Source organism: Myotis davidii, unplaced genomic scaffold, assembly GCF_000327345.1.
Source record: "Myotis davidii unplaced genomic scaffold, ASM32734v1 scaffold112, whole genome shotgun sequence".
Lineage (NCBI taxonomy): Eukaryota > Metazoa > Chordata > Mammalia > Chiroptera > Vespertilionidae > Myotis > Myotis davidii.
In genome coordinates, this window is record NW_006284838.1 from 2,354,362 (window position 1) to 2,373,546 (window position 19,185).

A 19,185-nucleotide genomic window follows, 5' to 3' on the forward strand; every position below is an offset into this window, starting at 1 on the left:
GCTCTCGGGAACTTGACGGGTACTTGATCCTTAAACTTCACCTTGCCCTTACAGCACATTTAGAACAGAATGGCCACAGCTTTGACTGCTAGGGTGACCTCGGTCTTCAGTTCACATTAAACATTAGCTCACATTGCCTCAAGGCCTGGAACCAATGTACCCAGAAGAACTTTACAAAGGGACAGCGATGTTGAAACAGCTTAAGTGCAAACAGGAGGATTCCAGGCGCTATCGTCTAAAGTCCCTATTTGACTCGTCGTTTTTCCATCCCATCTCTGGCTCGTTCCTCTCTGAACTGTCAGCAGCCGCCTCTGCCTGAGCATTCCAGCCTCCCGTTGTTAAATGCCTCTGGTTCAGTCCATGTGTGTAAAGTCTCTCACTTCATCTCTGAAGAGGTCGCTTCAATGTGGTTTTAATCGCCTGGAGGGATAGTGCTGCTACCGCTGAGCCATTGGCAAAACTCAAGATTTGGAGCCCCAGACAAGGATTTTAAGTCTCATGTTAGAAGCACAGAGGGCATTTGGTCACCAGAGTTGTTAGTCGGGATTATTACATCTTTTTTTTTTTAATATATTTTATTGATTTTTTACAGAGAGGAAGGGAGAGAGATAGAGAGTTAGAAACATCGATGAGAGAGAAACATCGATTAGCTGCCTCCTGCACATCTCCCACTGGGGATGTGCCTGCAACCCAGGATCTTACCTTTTGCTCCCCACAGTCCAACCTCGGATGCATCAGGTTTTGGTTGATTATTTTGTATTGCTTTCTAGTGGTTTCTTCAGCCATTCCCATTCCTGAGACCTCGGTTCCCTATTGTTGCTGGGGCTGGAGGGGGCAGCAGATCTGAGAGTGGGTGAGAACGAAGGGAGAAATGCCATCATTTAGTGCATGAAGTGGTTAAAGATACATTCTGTTTATTGCTTTTCTTGGTCGAAGCAAAAAACAATGCCGAGTTAGGAAAGCAGGATGTTTACTAAGTGTACAGGGCTGAAGATGTACATGTCTAATTGAACATCTGGAAGCTTTGGGACACGGGGCTCTGACAGGTTCCCCGTAACGAATCTGTCTCTCAAGAGTCCTTCCCCCAAAGCCCAGATACTTTTTAAACATTTGCTTCTTCGTGTGATTGCCAGCGCCTCAGAGAAGTTGACAGTTTGGGTGACTTCTATCAGCAGAACAATGTGGGCTCCACATGAGTCTGTTGTGTAACACCCCAGCGGCCTCGGAGTCCAGGTGCACGCTCTTGCTCTGGGAGGCGGGAGAAGGGAGATCCCATCCATGCAGGCTGTGGGAGGTAAGGGGACACCCAGCAGCAGAGGCCACCCTGTGTTGCAATCGCAGCCTAAACCAGATCACTGGAAAACGAGTTTCTTGCTGCCTGTTTGTGTCCCTGAGTAACCACGGCCCCCACCCTCCCAGGTGGGATGTTGACCTTGGGGCAGCATGGAGTCTGGCTGCAGGGCCCACAGAGCGTCCCTTCCACGGGGTCTCTGCAGCCTTCCTTCCCACCACTGACAGGTGCCCGGGCCGGGGGTCAGAGCTGAAGACGGAAACCCCTCCAGGTGAGGTGACCCCTCCCAGGAAATGGACTCCTCCCCTTTTCTCACATGACGTGCTGGCACTTTCACTTTTCCATATATAGGGTCACTCAGGAGCCACTCTGGCCAGTCCAGGTAGCGACACTGCCACCTTCAGTCCCTCCCTTCACAGCATCCTCGCCTTGCTCTCGAATGCTCACCAGCAGTTAGGCGGGAGTGACCCCTGCGCTTCTGCCAACCACAGGCCTGTTGGGTTTAAAGAAAAGAGAAAAACTCAGACAAAGTCACCACATTGAAATAGTTGCCTTGAGGAAGCTGAGCGGAGACCTGTGAAAAGATGAACGGACCGGTGGATGGCTTGTATGACAGCTCTCTCAGTGAAGAAGGGGCCTTCATGTTCACCTCGGAATCCGTAGGAGAGGGGCACCCCGGTGAGTAGGCTGACTGGCCCGACGTGACCTGGGCCGAGGGAGTCACTTTTGCTAGAGGTGTTAGTGACTCTCGGGGCTCTCTGGAGGAACACTGTGAAGTATTTTTTTACTCTATTTGTAGTTTTGTAAAACAGACCATCACATGCCAATGAAGCGTTGCAAGTGAATGAAGCTGAGGGTTCCTGCCGCCGCCACCACGGGCATCAGCCCTCAGCGTGAGGGGGCTGCAGCAGAGACCACACAGCTGGTTGTCTAAGGATAGTCAGGGACATAAAATTATCATCAGATACAAACATTACATATATTAGTAAATCTTTAACTTATTATCAACGAGCAGCTTAAGTCAACAGAAAATGTTCCCTCAAACAAGACCGAGGGTCACCAAGTTTCTCGTGTAAAGCACATGTAGCTTAGGAATAAGCGGCAGTGCATCCTCTGCTGGGATGGAGCTCCAGGTTCTGGAAGTCTCCGGTGTGTTATAGAAGAAAGTGCAGATGACCTCTTGAAGAGGAAGAAAATTCAAGCGTTCTTTTGGTACCTGAAAAGTAGGTGGGCGGTGAGTTGGGGAACTGAGAGAGGCTTCCTTGTGACAGTGGAGACCAGGATCAGAGCCTCAGTGTTTAGAGGAACGGTTCTCAAACTCCGGGGTAAAATGCAGAGTGCTGGGCCTCACCCCCAAACTCTCTGATTTAGTAGGTCTCAGGAAGGCTCAAGAATTTGTATTTTAGGGAGCAGCGGAAAACTGGCAATTGTTGTCAGTTTTGGCTAAAAGAAACTCTTTAAAAAAGAATTTTCTTTTTAAAAAAATATATTTTTTATTGATTTCAGAGAGGGAGGGAGAGGAAGAGAGAGACAGAACGTCAATGATGAGAGAGAATCAGTGGTTACTGACATTGAGCCGTGACCTCCTGGTTAATAGGTTGTCATTCAACCACTGAGCCATGCCCACTGGGCAGAATTTGCATTTTTAATAAGTTCCCAGGAGCTGCTGCTGCCTTTAGTGTGGGAATCTTACTTTGAGAACCATTGTTCCAGGAAAACCCTGGGGCTAGACACGCTGATTTATGTATTTAAGCACTTCTTCAAAATTCATTGGACCAGTTGAAGTTTTTGGTAACTCATCACCAATTCTACTTTTTTTTCTTGTTCTTGTTCTTCCTCAAAGAGATTTAACTTCTGTACCTTGTAACGCAGCTTTAAATATCTCAATACACTACTCCTTCCATATGCTTTAGCCAGTGGTTATCAACTTGGGGCAATTTTGTCCCCTTTCCCCCAAGGACACTTCAAAATGTCTGAAAACATTGGGGATTGTCACAACAAAGGGGGGTTTGTAATGGCCATTTAATGGATTAGAGGCCCGACATGTTGCTGTACATCCTGCATACACAAGTCCATCTCCCCACAACAAAAAATTTTCCAGCCCTAAATGTCCACAGTCGAGCTGTTGAGAAACCTCATGACTTAATTCAATGTAAATCATCTTTTTTATTATGCATAATTTTACAAAGTTTCTAGGTCTACCGTACTCAGAAACTCTGCTTCATTGCTATGTCTGGCAAAGTCTGGACAGCTCCCTGGCTTTTGAAAGCCAAATATAGGTTAGGATTTGCTCTCCCGGAGGAAGTGGGTGGTTTGGCATGCAGTGGCCAGTGGTCCCATGGCACACACAGCAAGGTGCTCGGTGGACAGAGAAGGAAAATTCCAGCCGATCAATTGGTTGTTTTGTCTACTGAATGGCAGACTGCAGTTTGTCTGATTCTCCTTTCACTTGCCACTAAAGATTAACTGTCCACATAAGTCAGTCAGTTTCCACTAAGGACTGGTGACTTTTTGTTTGTTATTCCAGTGCTAAATTCCTCTCCACCAGAAAGATAAAATTAATGCTTCTTTTTCAACTTCCAACAAAACCAACTATTAGCTATCTATGGCTACTAAGTGATAACGATAAAAATTTCCAAATCCTAAAGAAACAGTTCTGAAGGGCCTCCTTAGATGTTATCTTAGTTTGTCAAGCTATCTTTTTTTAAAAAATATATTTTTATTGATTTCAGGGAGGAAGGAAGAGGGGGAGAGAGATAGAAACATCAATGATGAGAGAGTCATTGATCACCTGCCTCCTGCATGCCCCCAACTGGGGATCGAGCCTACAACCAGGCATGTGCCTTGACCAGGATTGAACCGTGACCTCCTCTTTCATAGGTCAACGTTCAACCACTGAGCCACACCAGCCGACTGTCAAGCTATCTTGATATCCTTGTTCAGCTCCAGCTTTATCCCTAATACCCCTTATCCCATTTCTCTGTGTGTGTTGGGAGCATGTGACCCATGACCTTTAAGTAAGCAGAGTCATCACGATCGGCTCCCAAGAGCCCTGATGGGTCAGCCTAACGTGGACGTTTGAGCAGCAGGACGCCTTCCTTGGGAGGGTGTGCAGAGGCTACGACTCGGACAAACTTAGATTTACAACCAGATCTGCCACTGGCAGGAGTATAGAAAAACTCAAACGTACGGTTATTTTTCTTTTTAAAAGTTTTAAAATTACAGTTGACATTCAATATTATATTAGTTTTGAGTGTACAGCATACTGGTTAGACATTTATATAACTTACTAAGTGATCACCCCGGTAAATCTAGTATCCATCTGACCATACATAGTTGTTACAATATTATTGACTATATTCCCTATGCTGTACTTTACATCCTCATCTATAACTAACAATTTGTGCTTCTTAACACCTACCCCTTTTTCACTCAGCACCCTACCCTCCTCTCATCTGGCAGCCATCAGTTTGTTCTCTGTGTCTATGAGTTTATTTCTGTTTTGTTTTTTGAGGTTCCACATATTAGTAAAATTTTATGTTATTTGCCTTTTTCTATCTGACTTATATCACTTAGCATAATACCTGCTACTTCAAACATGTGTTTAATAGCACTTTCTGCAAGGAAAAATTGGGGAATTTACCTTTAATAACAAATTGACATTTTTAATTATAGAACGTATAATGTGCTTTTGAGAGTAGAATTGCTTGATTCTGGATCCAAGTTCTTAATTTGAAAACTTAAAAAAAGAGAGAGAAACCCAAGGAAACTTTCGGAGGTGATAGTTATGTTAATTACCTTGATATGGTAATGGTAACATGCATGTATACATATGTCCAAACTCATAAAATTGTACACATTAATTATACACAACATTTTTATATACCAATCATATCTCAATAAAACTGGAAAAACCTTATTAATTTATTAAGAGCAGACTCTATGGGTATTTTGGACATTAAATGATATTAATATGTGTAAATAGATAAAGAGATGTCACCTTTATTTCAGAATTTGTGAACATTGACAGTTTACGGGACCCCAAAGCAAGAGTAGATTTCTCCACAGCGCCATCTAGTGGTCTACGAGCTCACCCATGCAGAGTCTTGAAGGCAAACACAGAGTGAGGTCAAAGGTCGGCTGGTGCTGAACTCGTCAGTCCACCTTGACTGCGGAGGTCGGCCCAGCAGTTAGAACATCTGGCCTTTAGGAGGCCGAGTGGCCGTGGGGAGGGTCCGAGAGCTGCCCGTGGGAATGTTCTGCAATAAGCACTGGTGCTCGGAGGTCCTCTCAGCCCACGGCTGGGGGGCTGGGCTGGCGTGTTCTACACCACACGCTGCATCCTGTGGAACCTGCAGCACGTGCTTTGGATTGTGCCTTCTGCCTTCACACCTTGGCACCTAATCTCACCGATGTTAGCAGCTGTTTTAACTTCTATGCCCAGGACTTGCCTGGGTGTTAGAATGAAAGGGAATATGTTGAGGAATGAGGGACTTTTAGTTAGAAGTGTGAGTGTGTGTGTGTGTGTGTGTGTGTGTGTGTGTGTGTGTTGCTGTAGACTCTTAGAACTGGTTTTGGAATATATTTCTTTTTATAGGAATTCTATAATTTCATACATCATACAAAATTAGGCAGAAATGGGAAGAAATAACTTCTTACGTTTAAAAAAAAGTGTCCTTTTAGGCAGAGTTGCTATGGAAACTGACAAAATAGCTAATTCTTTTAGCATTTCATTTGTTGTACCTAATATTTTCATGATTCCTTCACGTGTTCATTCTTTTCCAGATAAGATCTGTGACCAGATCAGCGACGCGGTGCTGGATGCCCACCTCCAGCAGGACCCCAATGCCAAGGTGGCCTGCGGTAAGAAGCGCCTGGGCCCTTCGCGAAGTCCTACGGGCAGCCTGAGTCCTTTGCCTGAGGCGAAGCCCTCACCACAGCAGAGTCAGGAGGGCCCCGGGTGATTAGGGCGAGTCCTCTCACTTCACTGAGGGACAGTGCGTGCGGCTGAATGAGGGCCTTGGCCATGGTCACCATGTAGGCGTGCCCACCATGGAGACCACAGCCTGTAGGTGCCCTGGCCCGTCTGCGGCACTGACCGTCTGTCCCTCTCCAGTGCCACCCTGGCCCCTGGATTGAGGACTAGGTGTCCCTCTGAGGGTAGACTTCACCCCGACATCTTCGTAAACAGCTCAGATTCTTTGTTCAGGACCCCACTCCCCGAAGCCCGCAGTGGAGGTTAGCAGCAGGGGCGGGAGAGCATCGCACAGGCTAAGCGCATCCTTTAGGCCAACTACATGCAGTCGTGGTCTCCTTTTAATCCACACTGCAGTCTTCTTCTTTGCCTCACCTAACAGTGGAGGAGACAGACAGAGAGGCTAAGTTGTTCAAGGTCACACGAGTAGTAAGTGTGATATGAAAACTTGGTACAAAAACTCAGGTGTAACCAGTTCTTTCCAAAGTGTAGTTCTCGGGGAATTGAAGGTGGTCAGCAACCATGCTGGAATTCACTCCTCTTATTAGCATTGCTATTTCCCATCTGGTAAGGTTCGCTGTGAGTCTCTTTATCAGCACGGGAGAGGTCTAGCCATTGGGCGTCCCTGTGCTGGCGCTGGCCACTCCCTTTTGTCCTTCCCTTCCAGAGACGGTGTGCAAGACGGGCATGGTGCTGCTGTGCGGGGAGATCACCTCCATGGCCATGGTGGACTACCAGCGGGTGGTGCGGGACACCATCAAGCACATTGGCTACGACGACTCTGCCAAGGGTAAGGCAGGGCCCGGACTCCGCGGGAGGCCCCGCAGGCTGTCACATCAGAGGCTTCTGGACGGGCACAGGCCACCTGGGGAGAGACAGTCCTAGGGGCGCCTGTTGGGGACCAGGGGTCAAAACCTGGCAGCAGTAGGCAGCCCAGTGACCGCCCACAGAACCACCCAGTCCATCCATCGTAACTCTGGCCTTGTTTAGTGTCCTGCCCTCTTGGAGCTTTTGGAAGAGAAAAAACTCTGAGGAAAAGGAGCTGCCCTCCGCCGGGTCCTGTCCTCGGCTGGCACTGGCGCTGGTCTCTGTGTCCTCTTACTTAACTGCTTGAGGGCCCTGCTGCGCTTCTACCCAGATGAGGAAATCCGGGCTTCAAGTTAAATGGTTTCTATGAGGTGACAGTCAGTGCGTGGCTGTCCCTCTTGGGCCTCCCGTGATTTCTGCTAAACTGTGCTGCTGCCCATTATGGACAAGAAGAGGACTTAACCCAGAACTGGTCCTGGGAGCGGGCGATGGAGGCAGGCACTGTGGGAGCCTAAGCCCAGGGAGGGGCACAGGCCCTGGCAGGAGTGGAGCAGGAGCAGTGACCAGGGACGGGTGAGAGCCAAGAGCACTGAGGCCTGCAGCGGGCAGGCCAGGAGGCCCCTGCAGGGCATCAAAGGGCAGGGTGAGGGCCTGATGCTGAGGGCCTGTGCACAGCGCCGGCCCACTTACTGGCTGTCAGGGTGACGTGGGTATCTGCGTGGGTCAGGGCAGGCTGGGTGCCTTGTGGCACCTTTCTAAGTGAGAGAGCCACCCCGCTTTCCCAGATCACATGACGCCCTTGGTTGGTTTTCAGCATTAAGAAGAGTCATTATGTAGACAGTGATAGGCCAAATGTGAGATGTTTATTGCAAAATGGTGAGTCCTTGGCAGCTCTCTAAAGGTTGTTCATTGGTTGGTGCCATTAGAATCGGTCACTGGGCACAGGAGGCAGCACGGGACAGAGGTGTCCCTGGAGTTGGGGGCACTGCCTGGCACCAGATGATGCAGCTTGAAGTGCCCGGCATAACTCACCAGGAAGACATATGATTTATCAACTATGTTCAATATCTGATTTTGTTCCAGGGATGCTGACCGAGAGCCGCCTGACTCGGGTGTGTGGGGCTGGGGGTCGGAGGAGGAGCATTGCAGTAGAGACCTCGGGGAGGTGAGGGCATGTCCTCTTTAAGGCCACCCCTGAGCTCACGTTGGCGAAAGGGGTCCTGCTGCAGGTGGCCCGTGTTACTTGGTGTGGAGGTAGGGCCTCGCCTAAAGCATGTGCACACACCATGGATTGGGTCTGTGTCGTTGGCTGGTTTGTTAGCTTTAACTGGCCCACTCTGGCCGCGTGGACAGGAGAGACTGGAAAGAGGGTGACAGCCAGCTTGTCACTAATACCTGACCCTTTGGCGGGGCCGTTTGCTTTAGCTCCTCAGTCACAGGGTCCCTGGGGTGAGGCCTGATCGTTGGAGGCCCCGCAGGGAGAAGAATGTGCTGTCTGTGCATGGTGCTCCCTCCTGCGGCTCTGCAGACTCCCCTGCCCAGGCCCCGGCCGGTGCCACCTGCTTCCACCTCTGTGCCCGTCGAGCTGAAGGGCGGGCAGCCAGGGCTCCGCTCCACAGGTGTGGCTTTTCCCGCGGGACTGCATCTCAGGATGAGAGGCCTCGGCGCTGGGAGCCTCTGAACAGTCAGGGACACGTATTTGTTCAGTGTGTTTAATACACATGCTCCTCGCATTACGACAGGGTAACGTCCTGATAAGCTGGCCCTAAGCTGAAGGCATCGTAAGTCAAAATGCACTTAGTACAGCTAACCTGTGAGCGTCCCCGGTTGCCTCACTGGCCGCACACGGCCCAGAACACCTACAGTGGCCACGCTGGGCAAATCGTCCAACAGCGGCTACACTGGAGAGTGCGGGTTGTTGTCCCTCCTGATCGCGTGGCTGCCTGGGGCCTGCATCACCGCCCAGCATCTGAGAGACTATGGTACTGAATATCGACAGGGAAAGATCAAGGTTTACAATTCGAAGTATGGCTTCTACTAAATGCCTATCGCTTTGGCAACATTGTGAAGTTGAAGACTCCCAAGTCGAGGCCCGTATTTGGGTACTTGGATTAGGCCCATGTCTGGCTTCGGGTGGCAGGGTTGGCAGGGCCCGGGTTCCCTCGTGCAGTCATCTTACCTGGGACCTGGGAGGTGCCTCTGGGAGCAGCCGCGGGGCAGGCGTGAGTCACCCACCGCACCTCAGGGGAGCAGCTGGGGCTGCTGCTGGTTCCCACACAGCAGTTCCATGAGGGTGTGTGTGTCTAATCGAACTGTGATGTAACACGGTGCAGGGTGCAGTGCAGGACTCTCTTTGGCTAAAGAGTCTTACGTGATGGTAAGGATACTGGGCCTTCCCCATCTGGCATTGGCTCTGGGCCCAGGCAGGTCCCAGCTAACTGGAGACCCCCCGACCCCCACAAGTGCACGCCAGGAACTGAACGTCCCGGTCGCTCGGTCGCTCGCAGCCGCCCTGTGTCTGACGTGTCCCTGCTCGGCCTGCTTCCCTTCTGCCCAGGCTTTGACTTCAAGACCTGCAATGTGCTCGTGGCGCTGGAGCAGCAGTCCCCAGACATCGCCCAGGGCGTCCATCTGGACAGAAACGAAGAGGACGTCGGTGCTGGAGACCAGGTGAGAGTGCGGAGCCCGGGTGCTGGGGCAGGACGCGGGCAGTGCGGCCGCTCTGGCCCTGCTCTGCCCTGTGTTGAGGAGCTGGCAGGGACGTTCCTGAATAACGGGTTAATCACACTATGGGTGACCCCTCCTCCTGGGGGACCGCAGGGAGCTGCACGCCCCTACTTCAGGGCAGCGACCTGAGGGCGCCGCGGGCTGTGGAAGGCTGGGGTTGCTGATGCCGATTTGGGCTGTCTTAGGATGTTGGGTGGCAGGGACCGTGCCATCCCCTCCACAGGGCCCAGCGTGAGTGCTGCGTGCGTGAGGCACCCTACTGAGGTTGGAGCGCAGCGGAGGGTTAGGTCTGAGGACAGCCGCCCTGGCCTGAAGCGGGTGTGGCTCAGTGGGCTCTCTCCCCGCTGCAGGGCTTGATGTTTGGCTATGCCACCGATGAGACGGAGGAGTGCATGCCCCTCACCATCATCCTTGCTCACAAACTCAACGCCCGGATGGCAGAGCTGAGGCGCTCGGGGGTGCTCCCCTGGCTCAGGCCCGACTCGAAGACTCAGGTGGGTTTCTCCTTTGCCTGGTTCCAGACACACACCTCAAGCCCCCCATCCTCTCATTCCCGTTAAGCCCAAAATGTGCAGTCTGGACACAAAAAATTGTGGATTTTGAAAAGAGTATTTGAAAAATCTTCAGCTCCAGATGTTTTCTCCCCCTATTTTATTACGAAAAATTTCCAAGGTACCGGCATATGTAGACTCTAGTAATATAATTCCCCAGCTCCTGCCACAAACTTCTGAACGCGTTTCAAACTTTTGGTCACTACCCTGCCACTAACACAAGTCTCCGCATCTTGAGCAAGGTCTGGACGCCACCTGAGCAAGGATCGTCTGCATCTGTCTGGGCCTTTTCCTTTCTTTCTCATAAAAACACCTTCTCTTTGCTGTTCCTGCCTCTGGCCCTTGGGCCCTGACCACTGGCATCCCTGCAGAGTGAAGATCCCCACGGAGGTCTATATTCAAGGCCCACGGTGATGCCAGCGCTCGCACACCTGGAGGCCTCCTGTCCACCTTCCCTGTCCACCTCCTCCTGTCCTGGGGGCTCCCTCCCCTGGCTCCTCTTCCGCATCCCAGTGGGTTCATGGCTCTTCTTCCACCTCTGCTCCCCTCTATCTGTGCTAGTGGACCCACCTGGGCTCACTCAGCTCCCAATCTTCCACCTGCAGTCCTCTCCTAACCACCACTTCATTTTTCACTCGCCCTGCAAACCAATGTGCCCAGAAGCCCGCTGTGTGCCGCCTGGGCTGGGAGTGAGGCCCACTCTGGTACCCAAGCAGCCTGTGTGCGGGTATGGGTCCCCTGACGGAACCTCCTGGCCCCTGAACCCCCAGGCCGCTGCACTGTGGGGCACTGTGCCCGGACCCGCTGCGAGGCCTTCTCCACCCCCTCCTGGTAGAGGAGGTTCCTCACCTCACCCGTGCTGACTGAACAGGATGAGTCTTTCCACCTGAGCAAACTCCTCCTGCTGATACGGGAGTTGAGTGGCAGCAAGAGGCTATTTTTGCAGCTGGTCAGGGGTGTGTTTTCCGTGGTGCATTTTCCCCACACGATGAGATAAGAGCCCTGCTTGAGCCCTGAGCTCAGAGGCCACAGCTCTGTGGTTCTGCAAGGACTCGGCTGGGGTCACAGCAGGGGGGAGGTTGGGGGCAGGGGCAGAGGAGATGGGCCTCAGCCGCCCCTTGGGATGCGAGCCTTCTCCTGCAACCTAAAGGGCAGATCTAGCCCTAGAGCCAGTAGGGCCCCCCCTTCTGAGAGCCCCAACTCCAGCCCCTCCCACAGGCTCTGAGTGTGCAGAGCCCAGCAGTTAAGGATTGCTTCAGTCCACAGATGTTGGTGTGCATTGCCCCTCTCACATGATGTCATGTGGGCAGGGTTCCTTCTCTCCCTTCTCCTGACCTCACCCTGTTGCTCTTTGGACCAGGCAGGACGCAGAGTGGGAGTGTGACACAAGTGCAGTGTTGCATGGACATCTGCGGGCCTGGGGCTGGCAGACACTGGCTGCAGGCACAGCCCCAGGAGGGCACTGCTTGCTGCCCTGTGGTCCTGTCGAGGCCCTGGGGTGGGAGCAGTGCTGTGCCTGCAGCCAGTGTCTCTACCAGGGCCCCTGGCGTAGCTTCACTCCTGCGGGCCCCCACACGCCAGAGCCCCTTGGGGCACTGCTCTTGTGGGTTCACACTGACTGGGTAGCAAGGGGACCTGTGGCTCCAGAATAGCCCTGAGGGTCTTAGTGACAGCTTCCTGCTGGGCAGAGGCCCCGCCAGGCCACACAGCTCCCGGTCAGAGCCCGGCTTTGCTGGCTGTGTGACCTTGACCAAGGCATTTATGTTCTGGGCTTCAGCTTTCTGGTCTTTAAGACGGGCTGGTCACAGCCTCTTAGAGCTTTGGGAACGGTTCCTGGCATACAGTGCATGCTCAGGCCATGCTGTTTTGTTAACCAGCTTCGTCTGCCGTGCTCACCGCTCCTCCCTCTCACTTGCCAGCCCCGGCTGCCCTGGCTGCTCTCCGCCTCACAGCCCGGCCAGGCGGGGACCCCAGGCTCTCCTGCTCACTGAGGTGTCAGGAAAGGACGGGAGCAGCGTCTCGTCTGTGCTGCGGTGGGAATGGCACGGGCTTTGGACCAGGCAGAGCAGGGTTTGGCTCTCCGGCTTTTCTCTGATGAGCGTGTGGCTTCAGACAAGTGGCTTCACATCTCAGAGCCGTGTTCTCATTTGTGAAATGGAGCGCACAAGGCCTGCCCGGCTGGAGTGGCTCACAGAGTAATTGCTCCTGCACAGAACGGGCACAGCCTGGCCTTGCTGGCGGCAGTGATGCTGGCTCTGTCCCTATGGCCTGATCTGGAGGGTGCTGCGGGCAGGAGCCACCCGCCGGGTGCTGTCCGCTTCCCTTTCATTTGCCAGAACACCCAGAGCTGGCAGCTCCCTCTGCCTCAGCCAGTAAGTCACTGGCCCTGTCTGCCTCCCGAGCTCCTCCCTGAGAGGCTGGGACAGCTGGCCGTGGCCCACAGACTCCTGTGTCCTTGGAAGGAGCCAGAATAGCTTGGCCCTGGGACATAAAGCATCAAGGGAGGGCGTTGGCCAGGGGACACTTGTTGGCACCCAGAACCCTCTGAGATAGCAGTAAAGGGGCCCAGTGGGTCATAGAGAGACAACTGTGTAAACCCCGAGTCTCCAAGGGGCACTAATTGTGGCCACAGGTGGGACTAGCTTATGCCTGATGCCCAGCCATTGCATAGCACTAGGCAGCCATTCAGATACCAGATGCATCAGATGAGCTTTCCTGCAGGCCCTTGGAAGACAGCAGGCCCCTGGCTCCTGGGAGCCCTGGCTGCCTCTGTGCCCAGCAGCGATGTGTCCTCCACTCAGGGCAGGGCCTCACGAGTCTCCTGCCCTCTGACCAACAGGTGACAGTGCAGTACATGCAGGACAACGGCGCGGTCATCCCCATGCGCGTCCACACCATCGTCATCTCTGTGCAGCACAATGAGGACATCACGCTGGAGGACATGCGCAAGGCCCTGCAGGAGCAGGTGATTCGGGCTGTGGTGCCCGCCAAGTACCTGGACAAAGACACCATCTACCACCTGCAGCCCAGCGGGCGCTTTGTCATCGGCGGTCCCCAGGTGCGCCCCGGTCTCTGGATGAGGCCCTGGTTTGTCTGTTACTGGGGTGCTCCCTCCCTGAGCACAGACTTTAGCCAGATCTGGCCTTGGACAGCTGTGAAGTCAGCTCCCTCTCTGTGTGTACCTGTCAGTACCTGAGGGACGGGGACGTGTCCCCAGGATTCCTCCACCTGTGCTGCCTGGCCCTCCCACTCCAGACAGCCCATCCTTTTCTGTTGTTGTTGTCAATCCTCACTCGAGGTTATTTTCACACTGATTTTCAGAGAGAGTGGAAGGGAGGGGGAGAGACAGAGAGAGAAACATCTATGTGAGACACATCGATTGGTTGCTACGTTGCCTCCAGCATGTACCCAGAACAGGGCTGGGGATCTAGCCTTGCAACCAAGGTACGTTCCCTTGACCGAATCAAACCTGGGACCCTCCAGTCCGAGGGTCGACGCTCTATCCACTGAGCCAGACTGGCTAAGGCCAGACAGCCCATTCTTGATGCCATGCTTGCCCAAGGAGCTGCTGCCTCATCTGCTAATGTGCTAACTCGCATCGCAAATGACTGACCTTTACCGGGTGGCACTCACGGGTCTTTGGCACAGGCTCCCTTCAACTCCTGAGGGCACAGAGGTGGGCAGTTTATTATGTGGACACCTGCTGCCCTCTCCCTCCTGCCCCTCGGGAGCGAGGCCATGGAGATTGGTATGGCATCTGTGCGAGGCTGCCGGCCACTGTCGGGGCCTCAGCTGTGGCTGTGCTGCCACAGAGCAGAAGCCCCGTATCAGGCCCTGTAACCAGGCCAAGTGCAGGAGCACAGCCGGAAAGAAAGCCATGCCGCTTGTATATTCTTGCAGGACCTCTCCAAGGCTAGAAACATGAATGTGAGCGTGATCGATAATAGGGGGGATAGCAGGCACTTTTCTCTAATCATGTAACACAGAGCCCTGGCGTCTCCACTGCCGGGTGTTGCACAGAGCAGACACGGGAGGAAATGGGCGCCATGGTGCTTACGGGGCGGCACCAGCGAGGCCCTGGCCCAGGTGTGCTTCCTGCAGTTGGGTTTCTGCACGGTGATTGGCTCATGAAGCAGAGGCAGTGGGGGCTGGCTGCCATCCCAGCGGGCTCATCGTTTGCACTTTCTGATGAGGCTCTGATGGTTTACTGACTTCCAGCTGGTCAGTGACTGGTCTGAACTGGAGCCCGGGTGTCTGGCCAACTCCAAGCCAAGGAGTTTTTGAAACATGCCCCTGGGCCACCGCAGGGCATCCTTTCCCAGCGGTGGTTCCGCCCATCACAGTGCCTCAGCGCCTGCTACCCAGGCCCTGCGGCTCGGCTCTCATCTCCGTTTCCCCCTCTCCCTCTGCAGGGGGATGCCGGAGTCACTGGCCGGAAGATTATCGTGGACACCTACGGTGGCTGGGGGGCGCACGGTGGCGGGGCCTTCTCCGGGAAGGACTACACCAAGGTGGACCGCTCAGCGGCTTACGCTGCCCGCTGGGTGGCCAAGTCCCTGGTGAAAGCAGGGCTGTGCCGGAGAGTGCTTGTGCAGGTGGGTCCCCGCGCCCCCGCCCAGCTCTGGCCACAGCATGCGGCTCTGGGGGTCGTGTGGGGCACTGTGGCCAGGAAACCTGAAGCCCGGGGAGAGGGCAGAACCTCAGGGAGAGGGCCATGTACAGAGCCTGCCCACCCCGAGGACGGCAGGGCTACTGGGCAGGCGGTGCGGGGAGTGTATGGGGCGAGAGGAGCGTGGTGCGTGGTTCCAGGTGTCCTTCCTGAGGACGTGGGGTTTCTGTGGGGGGCAGAGCCCTGCCACCGGCTTTGGTGCCTGACCCTCGTCTCCCCCGGAAGGTTTCCTACGCCATCGGTGTGGCCGCGCCACTGTCCATTTCCATCTTCACCTATGGAACCTCGCAGAAGACCGAGAAAGAGCTGCTGGACGTGGTGAACAAGAACTTCGACCTCCGGCCTGGCGTCATCGTCAGGTAAGTACACTACCCTGCGCTCGTGGGCAGGACAGCTCAGCTCAGCGGGAAGGGAAGCAGGAGGAAGGACGTGCAGCCCCAGGAGCAGGGAGTCTTTGAGCTCTGGGCCCAGCACACGCACACCCAGGAGCAGGGTGTCTGGAGCTCAGGTTGAGGGGCCGTGTGAGATCCTGCGGGCCCAGCGGAGGCCAGCTCCAGGTGGGAGGCCTCAGGAAAGGAAGAGGCTGAATGGCTAAGGATTCAGGCAGCAAGTCTACTCCCATCTGTCCTCACTTCTAATGCCATCCCTGCTTTCTAGAGCGTGCTAACTTGGCGTTGGTCTGGGCCAGGTCAGTGGGGTGCAGAGGAGAAAGGCACCACGGAGCTAAAGTGCACTCCAGGCCCTTGACCAGGGGTTTCCTGAACCTCTCAGCTGCTTCCCAGGGGCCAGTGACAGTGACAGCCACCCCACAGACACGGTGTCATGTAGACAGGACATTTAGGAGAAATGACCTGAGTGGTGACATTCCTTACAAAGACTGTGCTAGGCTGCTACTCCTGGGTCTGAAATTCATAGAGAGACTCTGTTTCCATCCCACTGAAATGACCCTTCCTTCTGGGGCCTCGCAGGGACTTGGATTTGAAGAAGCCCATCTACCAGAAGACCGCGTGCTACGGCCACTTTGGAAGAAGCGGGTTCCCCTGGGAGGTTCCCAAGAAGCTTGTGTTTTAGAGTCGGGAGCTGGCCTGGCCCCGGAGGCATCCGGGCGGCCGCGTTCCTCTGTTCCAGGACCCCAGCTCTCAGGTCTCCCAGACCGAAGGCGCCGCGTGTGGCCAAGAGGGTGCCTTTCCCCACGCTCCCTCCTGGCCCTTGGACTTAGCCCTGTTCGTCATCATCATGAATGGCAGGAAGCAGGCAGCTTCCCGGTGCTGAGGACAGTCACGGCGTTTCCCTACCTCTTCCTCAGACCAAGGCGATGCTCATTTAGTAGAAAAAACATCCCTCCAGGAGTTAATCCCCGTCCTCACCCCCTCCATCCCCCCAGCCCAGGCCCTGACCGGCTCCTGCTCACTGTCTGCTGACAGGAGCCAAGGTCAGTGAATCTCCTAGCGCTCCGGCCAGTGCCTTGAGCTACGGTCCCCTGCCCCCTGGCCAGGCTGTGGCAGGCACAGGGCAGGGCTGACATGGTCTGAGCTAACTAAGCACTGGTGCCATCTCTTCCTCAGTCCACGTGTTAGGAAGCACCTTCGTCACCTCGTTTATAAGCAGGGAGATGACACACAGACCATCCAGGGAGCTTTCACACGGTCCCACAGCCACAGCATCAGGAGCCTGGGCCCCACCCCCAGGCTCATTCCAGAGCCAGGTCTGAGCCATGGGGACGCAGAGTGCAGCGAGGCTGGGCCTCTGGCCTACCGACACGAGGTTGCTGTGAATCAGGGGATTAGCCACCGGCTTTTGGGGAGCCCTGGGCAATGACCTGCAAAGTCAGGGCAGAAACAAAGCAGTTCAATTTGCCTCATTGATACCAGGAGACGGTTCAGGGTGAGCTGGCTGGGCTGGAGTCTGGAGCTAAGAGGCAAGCATATAACCCAGCCCCTGATGCTCAGGCTCAGGCAGGGCTGGGCTGTGTGGGCCTCGGGTCAGTGGCCCGAGTCCAGTCCAGTCCCAAGTCCCACATGTCTCATGTTCAGTGTGACCTTGGGGGCAGGACTTGAAGCCCAGTGGTGGACAAGTTGGTCGAGATGTCATGGGAGATTACACGTTGCCCGGTGGCTTCTGGGACGGCAGGTCCACTTCTGAGGAACCCAAGGTGTCCTCAGTGTGACAGGGTCTTAGAAGCTGTCTGCTCACCTGCCTCTCCATCCATGGCCGGTACCCCCTACCCACCCGTGCTCAGCCTGGGCCTCTGGCACCACCCACCTACCTGTCGTGAGTCTGGGCCCCTACCTTCATCCCAGCTCCCAGACCACAGGCTCAGGGAGGGCCTCCACAGGGACCGGGCTCCTTTCCGGGCACACGGAGCTGGCTCTGGCGGGGCAGCAGCCGGATGCCTCTCCTGGCGCGGACAGCCTGCTCCTGAGCTCTGGGCCTGACCCAAGACCCCAAGGCTTCTCTTTCCACAGGGAAAGACGCTCCAGGGCAGGAGCAGAGCCCCAGTTACCCTCAACCCCAGAGCTTGTGGGACCACAGGGAGCTCTGCTCCCCTGTTCCCTGAAAGCCATAGGTGCTGTTCAGGAGAGGGAGGTGCACTTTGCAAGTGGCAGAGTTCCTCTAACTCGGGTTATATTTGAAGTGAAAATTGGAATTTTATACCTTCCTCATCCCTGGAGGAGCAAGATCTTCTTTCTCTCTGTTGTTTATACAGAGCCTATGGGCTCCTGCTGGGCAGTGAATAAAGACCAGCAGAGCAACTCTCTACACTTAGTCGTTTTTGTCTGCAAAGCCTCTGAAACCTCCCCTCCGAGTGGCGTCACCTGGTTCCCCCATGGCTCAGCAAAGTGGGGGTCCCCCCTTGGCAGTCCCCTAAAGTGGGGCCTTCAGTTCTTGGGCACGTGGCGCCCATCCAGCACAGATTGACGTTTCCTCATCCACCAGCTGCTATGTTGTCACTGCACTGCCATAGTCACTGCGTATCACAGGCCACCCAGGCACACGACCGAGGAAACCACATGCCACGGGGAGAACCTGAGGCCCAAGGAGGGTTGGAAATGTGCCCAACCTCAGATCACCAGGCGTTGGTGCCCGTAGTCCTGGCCCGTTTCATCCTTCTGCCCCGCCTGCATATTAAATACAGTAGCCTGGCATTGAGGGTGGGGGGTGAGGGCTGTATTTGTCCAATGGTTGGATGAGCAGAGTGGAGGTAGGGGCCTTTAAATGGTGCTCCCTCCCCTTTCACACATTCTGTGAGGAGAACAAGCAGGTGGTTAGAGATGGTCATGGCAGCAGCCTCCGGGGTGTGGTCCTGAGGCCCGCACACAGCAGATGCGAAGGTGGGACCTGTTTCTTACAAGCGCACGGTGGGCAGAGGCAGCTCTGGAGAAGCGCCACTGTCCAGCTGAGGCAAAGCCCGGGTGAGGAGGCTTTGGTGAGACTGGCCTGAGAGAGGCTGACCCAGGGTACCAGGAAGGGCAGGCGAACAGAAATGTGACAGAGACGAGGAGAAAACCACAGTCAGGAGGGTCCCTCTGCGCCCTGAGAAGCCACTACGTGAGCCATTCAGGGAAATGTGTTTCTTCGGAAGTAACACATGTTCCCCAAGCACACCTACAAACAAAAGCACCCAGAGCACATTGGAATGCTTGCCTGTGGGGACGTGGTAAACGAATGGGCAGAGAGGCCAAATAATCAGTGGGAGCGAGATCTGAGCCATGAAGCCCCAGTGTCAAAATGTCAGGGAAATGTAGCAAAGGAGATGGCGAGGGAGAGGCCTGTGGGGGAGGAGGAAAGTGGGGGTGTCCATGAAAGCCAAGTGAAGACTGTTTCTAGGATGAAGGAGGGGCCACCTGTGTGAGATGGTCCTGACGGGTTAGATGCGTGAGGCCTCTTCCCATTGACTTTCGTGCCTCATGGAGGTCATTGGTGACTTGGGAAAGGGCAAAGTCATTAACGATACATGGTCACATGGTAACCCTTTAGTATCTCCCATACATTCTGATTAGAGTTCAAGGGGCATGACTAAGCTGTGACTGCCCTATGTTCCCATCCATCACCCATCGGTTTACCCTCACTCTGGGCTTCATTCCCACCCCCATTCCAGACTCCCTGTCTTCTTTGGCTTCCGCAAATAGGCCCAGCTATTCCTGCGTCAGGACCTTTGCATCCG

General features: G+C 54.5%; 1 protein-coding gene across 1 annotated transcript; it reads left to right on the forward strand.

Annotated features, from left to right (window-relative positions):
* Positions 1–1,626: 1,626 nt before the first annotated feature.
* MAT1A (methionine adenosyltransferase 1A) lies at positions 1,627–17,782 on the forward strand. Its single transcript, XM_006755070.2, has 9 exons — positions 1,627–1,969; positions 6,077–6,154; positions 6,934–7,056; positions 9,631–9,743; positions 10,151–10,294; positions 13,191–13,409; positions 14,764–14,946; positions 15,246–15,379; positions 15,989–17,782. Exons 1-9 carry the CDS (start codon positions 1,876–1,878, stop codon positions 16,089–16,091), a joined length of 1,191 nt encoding a protein of 396 aa, XP_006755133.1. The 5' UTR covers positions 1,627–1,875; the 3' UTR covers positions 16,092–17,782.
* Positions 17,783–19,185: the final 1,403 nt, after the last annotated feature.

What these genes read in the sequence shown, in the direction of transcription:
- MAT1A (XM_006755070.2), top strand. Translation starts at nt 1,876, where the DNA reads ATGAACGGACCGGTGGATGGCTTGTATGACAGCTCTCTCAGTGAAGAA. An exon ending in CGTAGGAGAGGGGCACCCCG is followed by an intron (nt 1,970 to 6,076) that starts GTGAGTAGGCTG and finishes ATTCTTTTCCAG; the next exon opens with ATAAGATCTGTGACCAGATC. An exon ending in GGCCCGACTCGAAGACTCAG is followed by an intron (nt 10,295 to 13,190) that starts GTGGGTTTCTCC and finishes TCTGACCAACAG; the next exon opens with GTGACAGTGCAGTACATGCA.